The sequence below is a fragment of the Tiliqua scincoides genome, chromosome 5 (assembly GCF_035046505.1).
Source record: "Tiliqua scincoides isolate rTilSci1 chromosome 5, rTilSci1.hap2, whole genome shotgun sequence".
NCBI classification, from domain to species: Eukaryota; Metazoa; Chordata; class Lepidosauria; order Squamata; family Scincidae; genus Tiliqua; species Tiliqua scincoides.
In genome coordinates this window covers 15,038,441-15,051,943 of record NC_089825.1, presented here as the reverse complement: position 1 = coordinate 15,051,943, position 13,503 = coordinate 15,038,441, and the positions used below count along the sequence as shown (strand labels likewise).

The following is a 13,503-nucleotide window of genomic DNA, read 5'->3' as shown; positions in this document are numbered from 1 at the left end:
GAATGACTATCTGTCAATTCCCACTGGAAGTGATGTCATTAACTTAAAAGTGATGTCATGGCCAGAAGTGACATCATCAATTTTAGGCTTCAAACCTAAGCTGTGATCTGCCAAAGGTCCCAAAACACAGCGCACTCATGCTGTTATTTTGCATAGCTTAGAATTCAAACATTGCAGCTTGGAAGTCAAAGTAGAATGCAGGCTTGGATCCTTCTCCAACCACACAGCCCTTCTCCCTTTCCAGTCTTCCGTGTTTCCAACTATTCAGGGCAAAGCATCAGGCTTCTTTCCCACTGGGAGTCCACCTGCTGAGCAGCGCTGTACCTTGTATTCTCAGCTCTGAATTTTCAAAAGCAGCTGAGCAAGGTGCTACATAACCCACCTGAAACTGGCTTAAGAACATAAGAACAGCCCCACTGGATCAGGCCATAGGCCCATCTGGTCCAGCTTCCTGTATCTCACAGCGGCCCACCAAATGCCCCAGAGAGCACACCAGATAACAAGAGACCTGCAGCCTGGTGCCCTCCCTTGCATCTGACATAACCCATTTCTAAAATCAGGAGGTTGCACATACACATCATGGCTTGTAACCATGGAGCATGGTCTGGAGGACGATAGTATGCCCCCAGTATTACATCGCTCCTCAGGCCTGGTAATTTAACCCATAGAGATTCGATGGAGTCGGACCCACCTTCAATCTCTACTTTGCTGGATTCTATCCCTTCCTTAACATAAATGGCCACCCCACCTCCAACCCGCCCCTCCCTGTCCCTCCTGTAGAGTTTATAGCCTGGGATTACGGTATCCCACTGATTCTCCGCATTCCACCAGGTTTCCGTTATGCCCACTATGTCAATGTTTTCCCTTGTCACCAGACATTCCAGTTTTCCCATCTTTGCTCGGAGACTTCGGGCATTTGCATAAAAGTATTTGTACATGGAATGCCCCAGGATGGGCTGCTTATTAGTTCCTTTATCCCTGCATCCTCTCATTTTGCCAAACCCTCTATCACATCCCATCAGGCTCCCATTCCCAATTTCTTCTCTTACTCTGCCTTTAACTCGTTGTTCTCTAACCACCCCATCCTTATCCCATAGGGATGAGGAGTCCTGAATGGGATGCCCCTCGGCTCCTGTCAGCTTTCCCCCAGGGATCAGTTTAAAAGCTGCTCTGCCACCTTTTTAATGTTATGCGCCAGCAGTCTGGTTCCATTCTGGTTCAAGTGAAGCCAGTTCCGCTTGTACAGGCCCTGCTTCTCCCAAAACATTCCCCAGTGCCTAACGAATCTAAACCCCTCCTCCCTATACCACCGTCTCATCCACGCATTGAGACCCCTGATCTCCGCCTGCCTCACTGGCCCTGCGTGTGGAACAGGTAGTACTTCAGAGAACGCTACCTTTGAGGTCCTGGCTTGCAGCTTCCTACCTAATTGCCTAAATTTGGCCTCCAGCACCTCCTGGCTACACCTGCTCATGTCGTTGGTGCCGAAATGCACCACAACTGCTACCTCCTCCCCAGCACAGTCTACCAGCCTGTCTAGACAAGAAGAGATGTCCGCAACCTTCGCACCAGGCAGGCAAGTCACCATGCGGTCCTCACATCCGTCGCAACCCCCCCTTTATGTTTCTAATAATCAAATCCCTCACTACAAGAAGCCCCCGACCCCCCTCCCGCCAAGGAGCATCCTGAGTGCGTTCGAATACGGGCCCGTCCCCTAGGGGATTGTTTCACTCCTCTCCAGGATGACATCTTCCAGCCCTGACACTTCCCACCCGGGCAGCTGAGGAGCTGCACGCCTGAGTTTGGGATGAAGCCTGATCGTCCCCAGAAGTCTCCCCACAGTCCTTCTCTGCCTTCCTCTGCTTCTCCAGGTCGGCCACCAAGGCTTCAAGGGAGTCCCTGTGTTCTCCAGGTTGGCCACCAAGGCTTCATGTGTTCCCTGAGTCCCTGGAGCTCCTTGCACCGAGGACACACCCATGACTTAAGCCCCAGAGGCATATAGTCATACATGTGGCACTCGATGCAAAACACTGGATAGCCCCCACCCTGCTGCTGGCTGTCTGACTGCATAGCTTTTTTTATTTTGTTTGTTTTTGTTTAGGGGTATCTAAAAACCCTACACTGGTTAGCAGCCCTCTTCTCAAGGGAAGAGAAAGGGTGGCTTCCTCGTCCTGCTGCTGAACTCGCACAGATGCTAAACTCGCGGTGCCTTACCTGGCACTTTGTTCCTGAGGCACTTGGTGTCCCAGAGCCACGCATGCTTCTGCAGAGAGGCTCACGCAGTGGCAGACACTAGCTTTATACTCTTAGCTTTATACTCTTAGCTTAGGCCCACCTAGTGGGTCCCACCCACAATTTGAAAAAAGATGATCTGGAGCAGTAGCTCCCAAACTTTTAAGCACCTTGACCCACTTTTTAAAACAACACTTTATTGGAACCCACATAGCTTTACAAGACTTTTAAAAAAGTTTCACTTTACCAGCCACTCAAGTCCCTGTTTTTATCTTTTTCACTATGGTGAGGAGGGGCTGCCTTGGGCAACATTTGCTGAGCTCCACATTCATCAAATTGGGATAGTTCTGATGATGTTGCATTCTCCTCAGCCTGCCCTTCTCTGTGGACTGAGGCATGGTTGCCTACTCATAAGTTAATATGCATGTGCTGCTGTTTTGGTTTCCATAAGGCTCAATGCATTTTCCTTGCCACGAAAATGGGTTTCCTGACCCTCCAAAAATCAGGTCACGACCCACAGTTTGGGAACCACTGATCTAGAGCATGTTAAGCTGTGGAGTGAAAAAGGGCTAGTGATGTTCCTCACTAAATCACAACCCAAGTACCCAAATATGTCCCCATTGATATTACTCCCTTGACAACGGCTTGCCAGTCACAAAAATGGAAGTGCCCTTTTTTGGTTATTTTTAGATGTTTGGAGGTGTGGGGAGCCCTGAGGACTCTCCAAAACTCAGGTGTTGGATGCAGGTAAGTAAACAAACTCCCTCCTGTCCCCGGCAGCAGCATAATCCTGAGGATTGCTTTGCTGTCTTAGCCCCTGCCCCGCACACACTTACCTCAGGTCTCAAATTCTTGAGGAGTTTGGGAACCAAGGTTCTAGAGCAGGGGTCTCCAAACCCAGGCCCGGGGGCCAGATGCGGCCTGCAGTGAGCATCTATCTGGCCCACGGCCAGCCTCTTATCCACTGAAAGCCTCTGGCCCACTCAACTGAACATGACCAGAGCTGTGCTCTGCTTGCATCTGGAGGGTGTTCTGAGGGCCGGAGAGGCTGAGTGAATGAGCCCACTCATTCATTTATTCATTCATCTAAGTTCCAACTCTTATTTATTTAAATTTTATATTTAAACTTTTTTACGGCCCTCAGCACTGCGCCAGATATTTCATGCGGCCCTCTGGCCAAAAAGTTTGGAGACCCCTGTTCTAGAGGCTTGTGGGGGGGGGGAGCACCACCAACTACAATCTTAACATAAGGGTTACACTCTGAGGTCAGTACATAATAAGCTTAGTCGAAGCTCCCTTAAAGCCAACAAATACATACTTTCTCTTTAGGAACTAAAAACGCAGTACAAGAGACATGTGGAAGCAGAGGGAACAACAGCTTCATTCTACTGCTTCTGCATAAGCAGAGTAAGTGGAGTGGTGGGAGGAGTCACATATACTTTTTAAGCTGTTGTTTTACTGTTTTTGAGGGAGGGGCTGAGTGCATTTACTATACTTGAATTTGTGCAAGTTTATAGCGCATAAGATGCAGGCAGACGGCATATTATTCTTATTTATAACCTCTATGACACACTGAGCATGCAACACATTTTATTCATTTGTTCTCAGAGCAATGTTGTTGGGTAGAAAAATTACTGTTCCCATTGTATATTCCATCATCTGGGCCACAGTGACTTTCACATCACCTCCCTAAGCAAAAGTAGAAAGCCTATACTGAATACCATTGAACTACAGAAAAGAAAGGGGAAAAAAAAAAAAAAAACACTTTCATGATTTCCAAGATCCATTGTTGCTGGGGAGAATGTGTTACGTGAATCATGCAAAAAATGGGAAATGAGACAATTCTTCCTTTCCTACTCATTTTATAATTTGATTAAATTTATATTGTAACAACCTACAGCTTTTTGTGTAAGTATAAACCATAACAGATTCCCTTCAGAACTGAAATAATAGCTTAGTAGCAGAGCACACGTTTTCCCAGCCAAAGGTCCTAGATTCAATCCAGAGCAATTTCCAGTAAAAGAGAAGCCTCAAATAGCTGCTTTGAAGCTTGTGACAGGTGAATTTTTTTTCAGCTCAATTAAGAATTGGACTCAGAAAACTAAGATTAAAAAAAAAATACACTTTGCTTTTGCCAAATCCACTTTTGAAATGCATAACCTGGCATTGGGCAAATGACATCATTAGAAACACCATATGGTTTCTGTGGACCCCCAAAATCACCTCTCATGACTGTATCTAGTGCTGGTGGTGGAAATGACAAGGAGGCATCCATTCTTCCCTCTCTAGCACCTTCAATACACAACTGCAGCTTCCCAGATGCCAGAGACGCTTGGAAATGTAGGTTTCCAATACTTAGTATGAATGTCAGATGTCTGGGAAACTACATTTCCCAGGGTCTCAAGCACTTGGAATGCTGCCATTGCCATATTCTGGGAACCAGAGAGCTTGGAGTTGACCTTAAGGTCTGAACATAAGAATAGGTTTTTGAGGAAATGCTATTGCATTCTGCTGCATTCACAGCCTACCTTTTCCAACAAAAAACTTACTGTGTGCTATTATCAAGGAAACATTTGTGCCCACTTTGTGGAACAGTTAGTCCAGATACAATGATTATTGTATTTCTGTTAAATGACACAAAAAGCATTTTCTACATTATCTTGCAAAATTAATAACTGCAGGGTATCTCTACCACATGGGGATATCTATTGTATTAAAACCACATTCTTGTCTTTGCAAATTCCTCTTTTTCAAACCACAGCATTTCTACATCCTGTTCTGGATTAATTTTGAATGCTCCTAGAAAAAAACAACAAACTAACAGCTAGCTTTCCAGCAGGGACACACGAGCACAAGACACAAAGAATAGGCCAGTTGTCTGTAGGCACTCAAGCAAGGTTCATACAACAGTTGGCAATTTGCATTTGCTGTCACCCACAATTTGAAAACATTCGTTCACATATTAATGTGCAAATCCAATTCCAAGCCCATTACTAAAAGGAAACGTCCATGTAAAATATAATAGATGCTTATTTTCCTGGGCTCCCCTGATGGCTGCACATGTTTAACAGCAGGTCATCAGATTATTAGCTCCTATCCCTTTAAAATGGCTTAGAAAAAAAGATACGCACCAGTTCCCGTGGATGGAATGTTTCTTCTTGACGGAAAACAAGGAGGCTGACTGTTCCTCCCATCTTGGTGCTTCTCAGGAGGGAGACAACTTCTTCTTGAGTTTTCCCTGTTAAATCCACTCCATTTACCTATAAAAGATAAAAAGATCATAAGTTGCCCTGTGAACAGCAACTGCAGGTGTTGCGGCAGATCAGACACATAGAACAACAAATATTAGGCCAAACAAAAATCCTTGGCTGTGCTGAAGGACGCAATCCTAGGGGCACTGACTTGAAAGTCCCCACTGAAATCAGTGCAACTTACTTCTAAACCTGGTTGCATCTTCAGGGCCAATTTTAGGCCAATTTGACCAGTCTGGGTCCTTCTCCTAAAGCGCCCCCCTCCCCGTTCAGGCCAGCAGATTGTGGCACTTGCCTGAGTCTGAGAGATCACTTCCAGGCAGCATCGTGCCAAACCAGCATAAGAGATGCTGCCTGGACCAAGCAAGTACTTGCAAAGCTTGCAAAGTATATGTGCCCAACCCAGTCCCAGAGCCAGGGCAGGCCTTAGGGCGATTTGGCTGAATCAGATCCCATGCCTGAAGTGGTCCCGTGCTGGGGCAGCGAGCAGTGCACCTGCAGCCACAAACAGCACCTTGCTTCATGGCTGACACTCTGGCATGAAATCTTTCATGCCAAGGGTTCATGAGGAGAGCACAACAAGCGGAGCGGGCCTTGTATTTTGACACTCATGCAAAAAAGAATGGTATGCCCATACAAGACAGAAATGGCAGCTTGCTACACTCTTCAGTGGTTTTAAGTCTCATTGATCTATACATGCAGCAGAACCAGGTAGAAGAATAGATGGTTCCACTTCAGAGTGCAGATGGAAAATGCCCTTTCAGAAAATTACCCTACATGAAATCTAAGAACATAAGAACAACCCCAGTGGATCAGGTCATAGGCCCATCTAGTCCAGCTTCCTGTATCTCACAGCAGCCCACCAAATGCCCTAGGAAGTACACAAGACAGCAAGAGACCGGCATCCTGGTGCCCTCCCTTGCATTCTGGCATTCTGACATAACCCATTTCTAAAATCAGGAGGCTGTACATACACATCATGACTTGTAATCCGTGATGGATTTTTCCTCCAGAAATTTGTCAAATCCCCCTTTAAAGGCATCTAGGACAGATGCCATCACCACATCCTGTGGCAAGGAGTTCCACAGACCAACCACATGCTGAATAAAGAAATATTTTCTTTTGTCTAGCCTAACTCTCCCAACACTCAATTTTAGTGGATGTCCCCTGGTTCTGGTGTTGTGTAAGAGGGAAAAGAGCATCTCTCTATCCATTCTATTCTTGCCATGCATAATTTGGTATGTCTCCCTGCAAGTAAACCAACAATCCAGCATGCAGAAAGACTTCATAGCACTAATTCCCAAGGATGGGCAAATCCAGTGCAGCTTGACTTGAGTTGAGTTTCAAGTCACCAGCCCCCTGTGACTTGACTCAAAAACAAGTCACAATGAGAGCACTTTCCAAGTCACTGAGTCACCCTTTTGCAACTCTACAGGACTCGAGTCAAGTGGCGCCCTTTAAAAAGCCAGCCATGGGGAAAAAAAGGGATGCTGTTGGGGCACGTGTGTGTCGGAGTTCTCTTTAACTACTTCTCTGCTGCCCCATCCCATCTGTAAACAAGGCAGGAAGGATGGAAGGAACTGCGTAAGACTGGGGACAGAAGTGGCAAGAGGGAGGAGGCTTACACGCAGCAGCTGCAGGGCTTACCAGGATGACCCAATCCTTGGCAGCTCTACTCAGAAGCAGTTCCACTGCAGCTGGTCATTCAATGAACCTGTTGGAGCCATGCCATGAATTTCTCTGGGCTGACTAGGAACCACCTTCTCCCCTCATTTGTCCAGGGAGAATAATTCCCTCCCAGAGCTTCGGCAGCCAATTGTAAGGCAAGAACCCCTTTGGCTTCTCCTTCTGCCATACTTCAGCCAAAGAAACTATCAGAAGCCCATCCTTTGTCCAATGATCATCAGTTCCTTCCTTTGTAACAGAGATGGGCAAAAAGCCAGATCCCCCCACCCCCACCCCCGCTCAGATGCAAATGCAAACATTAACCTTCCCTTCCTTGTAGCTGGAACCTCCCTGCTGCTTGCCCGGTCTGAATGATGGCTCCACAAGGTCTTCCATGCTGCAAAAGTAGCAAGCAAGCACACCCAGACACAGGCTAATTCTAGTCACCATGTGTGGGGATGTGTGTAGCGTCAGCATTTCTCTACAAATTAGATCTTTTCTTCTTCCAGAAACCCAGAACGGTTGGCACCTTTCCAAAGCCAAGGTAACCACAGAACAGACCTAAATACAATCATGAACTGAGATCACCTTAATCTGACAAACACGACACCCACAAAATCTCCCACGAATGTCTGATGCCAAGAGATTTGAGCTTGCTTGCCAGCAATATTTCAAAGCACATGGAGGATCATGTGAAAGTCTTGCAGATTCACTGAATTATAGACTTGAGTTGATGAAATTGACCACCTAGATGGAATTGTGCTCAACCCTGCGGCAGAGGCATTTTTACCTTGCCCCCTTTGCACAAAAAGCCTCATTTCAGCCCCCCTGGGACAGATTAAAAAAATAATAATAAAATTAAGTTACAAAGAGCATACACATACAATCCAGCTACCTGTACTTACAGCACATTTCTTACTGCACTCTGGCTTTAAAAAGTCTTGAGAAAAGGGTCCAGGAGTTGTTTGTTACAGTAGTGGACTCACTGCCCCTAAGGCTTGCTCCATTCCCCCATGGCGTGGGGAAGTCTGCCGCTGAGCCACCACACCACCACCCCAGCATCTCAATGTGTGGCCCATCCTCCTCGGATGAGGATTACTGGGGACAAATCAGGGCCATGAAAGATAGGATTCAGACCCCACAAAGGGTCATGAATGTCTCAAAGAAGGGAGAGGTGATGGGGAGAAGGCATGTGTGTGGGAAACACACCAAAAGAATGCATAAGGCTCTAAAGAAAAAGCTTTGGCAGGCTCTCTCAACCAGGTTCACAGCAGTGGAGAAGAAATGTTGCACTTTTGCTCCGTATGGTACATGTCATTCATTGAGGTGGTCACTGTGGCAAAGTCACTTTGATGGCTAAAGCAATATTGAGTCTAAAGTCTGCCTTTAGTCAGTCCATCCAGAGGGTGTCTACCTGCTGGGTTTTTCATTTGAGAATCAATTGCATGTGTACAGGGCACTCCCAATAAGGTATTCTGTCTTGTATGCTGCCTTTGAGATGTTCAGCTCAATGTTGGTTTGTGCACCACAAGCCATCACTTGAATGATTTCCTCCCAGTGGGCCTAGGAGAGGGGGAGTTTGATCATTATCCAAAGCTTCTGCAGTGTTCTACAGCACTTATGGAAGAGTTGGGGGGGGGGAGGGTCCTTTTGGCCAATAAGACAATTTTTAATCGGATCAGCTTTGTCAATACCCAGGCCACATTGGTGGCACACAGACCAAAACAGCCAGAGGCTTTTTGTTTGGAGCAAGAGGACCAAGATAAGTAGACAGGTTGGCAGTACAAAGGCACAACAGAAATGTGAATAAATTTAAGTCAGCAGAAGCTAATGGAATTGACCGTGAAACACTAAAGGACGTGTTTAAAGAAATCTGAGGTCCAATGACCTTTTTCTCTGAGAGCCCACTGAGGACAAATGATGTTCCAAGAGACTAGATAAAAGGAAACATGGATTTCTTTGTTGTTGGAAAACATAGTAGAAGATGCCGGGAATTATAAAGAACCATTCACCTTGACTTCCACACACAGCAAGATATTACAACGCCGCAATTTGACAAACAAGAAGTGCTAGAAATAGGACCTATCAGACCAAACTTGTTTAAACTTTTTTTTTAAGGAGGAGGCAGAAGAAACAATAATTGCTTAGGAAGATAAAAAGAATGCACTGAAAAAAATTATCTTCAGTTCATTAAAACTAACAGCATTCAATACTGTCATTCACAGCAATGTGGATCAAGGGGGTTTCACAGAGTAGAACACCAGCAAAACTTGTAACCTTTTTCTTGCACAGGAAGAAAACATTTTTCTTGCACTTTTTTCTTTCTTTAGCTGCCTGTGCCAAACTTTGAAAAGGTGACAAGCTAGTGACAACTGTCAGACTGAAACTGAACTTTCATCTCAGCTAGTTACTAGTTGCTAGCTAGTTAACCAAGACTTTATCAAGACAAGTCTTTTAGCACCATTGTCCCTAAGGGAGATTGTTTCCACATTCCTATTACATGGCAGCCTTTCCTCTTCAAAGGAGAAGCTGTGACAGGCAGGAAGCCTAGCAATACAGCCTCCAGCTGTATCTCTGTGAACCTAGAAGATCAGCCTCACCATTGACAACTGTGCTCTTGACTTTCACTGCACATTTGGTCATTCACCCCTTCCCCGGAACCATCCTCCTTTGCATTCCATCATGGACTCCATCCTCCTAACTTCCCATAATGTTTGAACGTCTGGAAGGTACCATCTGCCAAGTCAAACCATTGGTCCACCTAGCTCAGGATTATCTGTAGTTCTACCAGGTGTCTGGCAAGAGTCTTTCCTATACCTGGAAATGACAGGAATTGAGTCTGGAAAGTTTTGCATGCAAAATATATGTTCTACCAGTGGGTGACAGTCTCTTCTCTTCTTCCAGACTTTCTGTCCACCTCAAGTGCAATCAACAGCTTAGAGTTACCCAAGTTACAATGGATGACAGCATCCAAGTTGGACATAAGCAAAAGAGGACCATGGAATGAAGAAAAGGCAAGATACAACCACTTTATGTTGCATCAGCAGAGTTTAAAAGGGATATTAAGGAAAATACAAAAAAATTAACAGGAATGATATTCTTAAGGGATGTTGACATCTTCATCACAGAAGGTTTTAAAGCGTCTAAATGGGCACATGTCAGGAAAACACTGAATACAGAATTTCCTGCCTTCGGGCAGAGTGTCTAGCTGCATAATTCCTATAATTCTTCCCAACTCTAAGCTCTCAATGGCTGAATAATGGAATCGCGAAAGCATCCCGAGTTTGTAATCTGACATCAGTATTAGATGACTGCATTAGGAACTATTGTGTTTTTCCTTGTAGATTGTAAGGCAAAGTGGCAGACTCTCTGGAGCAGTATGAAAAAAATGGAGAAAATGTGTAAATGGGTTTGCCACTTTTTGCTTAAACATTCTCAAACTGAATAGCATGGGGGGAAGCTGTCATTTTTCATCCCTCTTTAGAAATTACTGAAGCAATGGAGCATGCAGGAGTTAAAGCATAAAACGTTTGTCCACTAAGAAAAAAATTGGGCTTTGCAAGACATTAATTACGATGGTGTTCCCCAACACAGACTTTGTATCTTTTTCATCCTCTGTCTCACTTATCACAGGAGTACATTAAAGCTTAGATCGCAAACTGCAGACTCTTTCGATATGCATCTTTGTACAAAAATAGTACGTAAACAATGAAAAAGTCACATAAGTTGCAAAAGTTACATATTCAGATTTAATTGTTTAAAATTCATTTTTAAACCTGCAGAAGGCTAAATGACCTCAACAAGACCTACGAGCAGCAGGTCCCTATCTTCCTTTCTTCATGACTCACAAATAGATGTGATGAGACAATGTACCACAAGCTAGTTAACTATAATGTTTTTACTTAAGTGAGTTGAAGCATACAAAAGGGGATAACAAAAATTAGTTGCTACGTATATCAATAATCTTGACTTTCTGAAGCCCTCTTATATATAGCTCTTCCTTGTTCAAAAATTAAAGGGTGGCCTACACAACACACTGTGGTTGCAAATCTTTGTCTCCTTTTGCCTCATTACAACTCATTACTTCAATTACAGTAGTAACTCTGGCCGGTAGTAACTATGGCTGCATTTGCATCTTATTTACAGATATGCCACACCTAGCACATGACTTAACTGCATTTAAAGCAAAAAGAGGAATTAGGAAGTAAATAGGGGTATTTGCTGCTGTGAATGCATGAACTGTGGGGGAAAGAACTCTCCCCACAGCATTCCGAATCTCATCTTATCATGGCTAAGAATAGAACCAGTGTTCTGTTCTTTCACCAGCCCAAAATGGTTGTGTGTGTGATAGATTAGTCATTGACAAGACGGCAAAGATTACAACAGGGGTGTATGTGTGTGAATGTGTGCATGTGTTAAATATCTAGTGACCCAATCCTACTAGCATCTGCACTGCTGGAACGCACATCTTAGCAACACAGCATGCTGCTGACATATTATCCCCCTTCCTGGATCTTCTCAGAATGCCATCAGCTAAATCTCTGGTGCAGATCTGAATAGACCTAGTAGGGCAATGAAGGCTTACCCTCAAGGAGGCGAGAAACTCCCTCATACATGCCATTTTGGTGCAGTATGGGCCGTATTGGCGAAGCTATATTGGCACTGGGAAAGTTAGGTTGAATTGGGTGGCCAAAACAAATGGAAGAGAACACTGAAATTTATCCTGCTGATTTATTTTTGCCAATGCACCTAAAGTAAGTTGATCCATGCTGGATGGATGTTTATCAGTCAGAAACTACACTGAAACAACACCGCTAGGGACAGAATGTGACAAGTTGTGAGATGACATCAGCAACTAGAATGTCATTTCCCAGATATGAGAGAAAGGTTTCTTACAAATAAACAGAATATATTTTCTATTAACTAGAAAACCTCTCCCTACACCTACTTCCCTTCCCCTCCTCTCTAAGCACATTTGATGGTGCAATATAAATAACAATAACACTAAAAAATTTTCTGTGGTTCATTTTTCCCATTTATTTTGACCCGTATGGTAAACTGCTTTGTGAACACACTTATTGGAAAGCAGTATATACATATACGTACTTAATAGTGACAGTAAATAGCAGCAATAATTTTTCAATTGCAGTCTCTAATCTGCCCATTCCAATAGAAATGCACATACACTTCCTTTATTTTGACTGTGCGTGTATTCCCACAAGAAAAGTTTGGATGCTGTTAAAGCGGAGAACAGATTCACTAAATGAAAAGCAAAGCATTTCAAGGAATGCTGCAAGTATCTTAAGCCAAAGCACTGCAAAAACTCCTTACACTCAAAAATAACCTTGAAAGAAAGCCAAAGATATTAAATGTACGCACACAACGAAGAAAGCTAAACAAATCTATGTCTCCTGCATAATTTCATGCAACAAACATAAAATTAAAATTAATGTAGAATAATGTTTTGCAGACTTCGCATCCCCCCCCCCGCTTAATTTTTTCTGGTAAAACAAGTTACAGCCTTCATATTTCATATACGTTAACTAATGTAATGGCCTTAGGGCTCCAAATTGTCTATTCACCTGGGCCAACCACATGTCTATGGCAAGCCCACAAGCAGGGCTTGAAATAGTCTCTCCCACTGTCACTCTCAACAACTGGTATTCAGTAGAATACAGCTTCTGATTGTGGAGCTCCCAGTTATTAACAGACATACCTGCCTTGAAAATGGATGCATGCTGCTCTTCTCTCTGATCACACCTCCACAAGGGAGAATATTGCTCCCCTTCCCCATTGCTAGCCCCAATCGTTGCAGGCAGCCTCTGAGGGGTTTCTTCCACCAAAAACCTTACTTCTAGCTTCTCTCCTCTTTTTCTACTGGATCCCTCACCTCATAAGACCACCACTCCTTTCCTGCTTTTGATTTAAGTCGTAGACTGATTTCCTAGATGCAATATATTAGGGATTAATGATAAAAAGTATGCTATTTCTTCAGCTGGCTTACAAAGTTCTCAACCTCTGCAAATTTAACCATCTTTCAAGATAGCTATCGTAGGATGGAAATGGAAATGGCATTTTTATATGAATCAGGAGAACATACATTGTCAATTTGTGAAACTCATAAAGAACATGCTTATGAGATGTTATATAGATGGTACCTGAGAACAGACAAAATCCAGGAGATCTATGTTGCCAGAGATGCATTTTGCTGAAAAAACTTAAAAGTGCCAAACGATTTTGAGTGATTACTGCTACTCCAGTGAATATTATACAGTTTGGAGAGGGTATCATTTTAAAAAATCCATCATGCCACAAAACATGCTTATAGACTTGCATTGAAAATATATGAAGAATT

General features: G+C 43.9%; 1 protein-coding gene across 4 annotated transcripts in view; it reads right to left on the bottom strand.

The window, feature by feature from the left end:
• PARD3 (par-3 family cell polarity regulator) overlaps positions 1–13,503 on the bottom strand; it is a 647,691-nt gene that overhangs the window by 270,062 nt on the left and 364,126 nt on the right. For all 4 annotated transcript variants that reach the window (XM_066627797.1, XM_066627794.1, XM_066627795.1 and 1 more), the window contains exon 11: positions 5,364–5,492. In XM_066627797.1, coding sequence (XP_066483894.1) covers positions 5,364–5,492 — 129 coding nt within the window. The remainder of the gene's footprint in view (positions 1–5,363; positions 5,493–13,503) is intronic.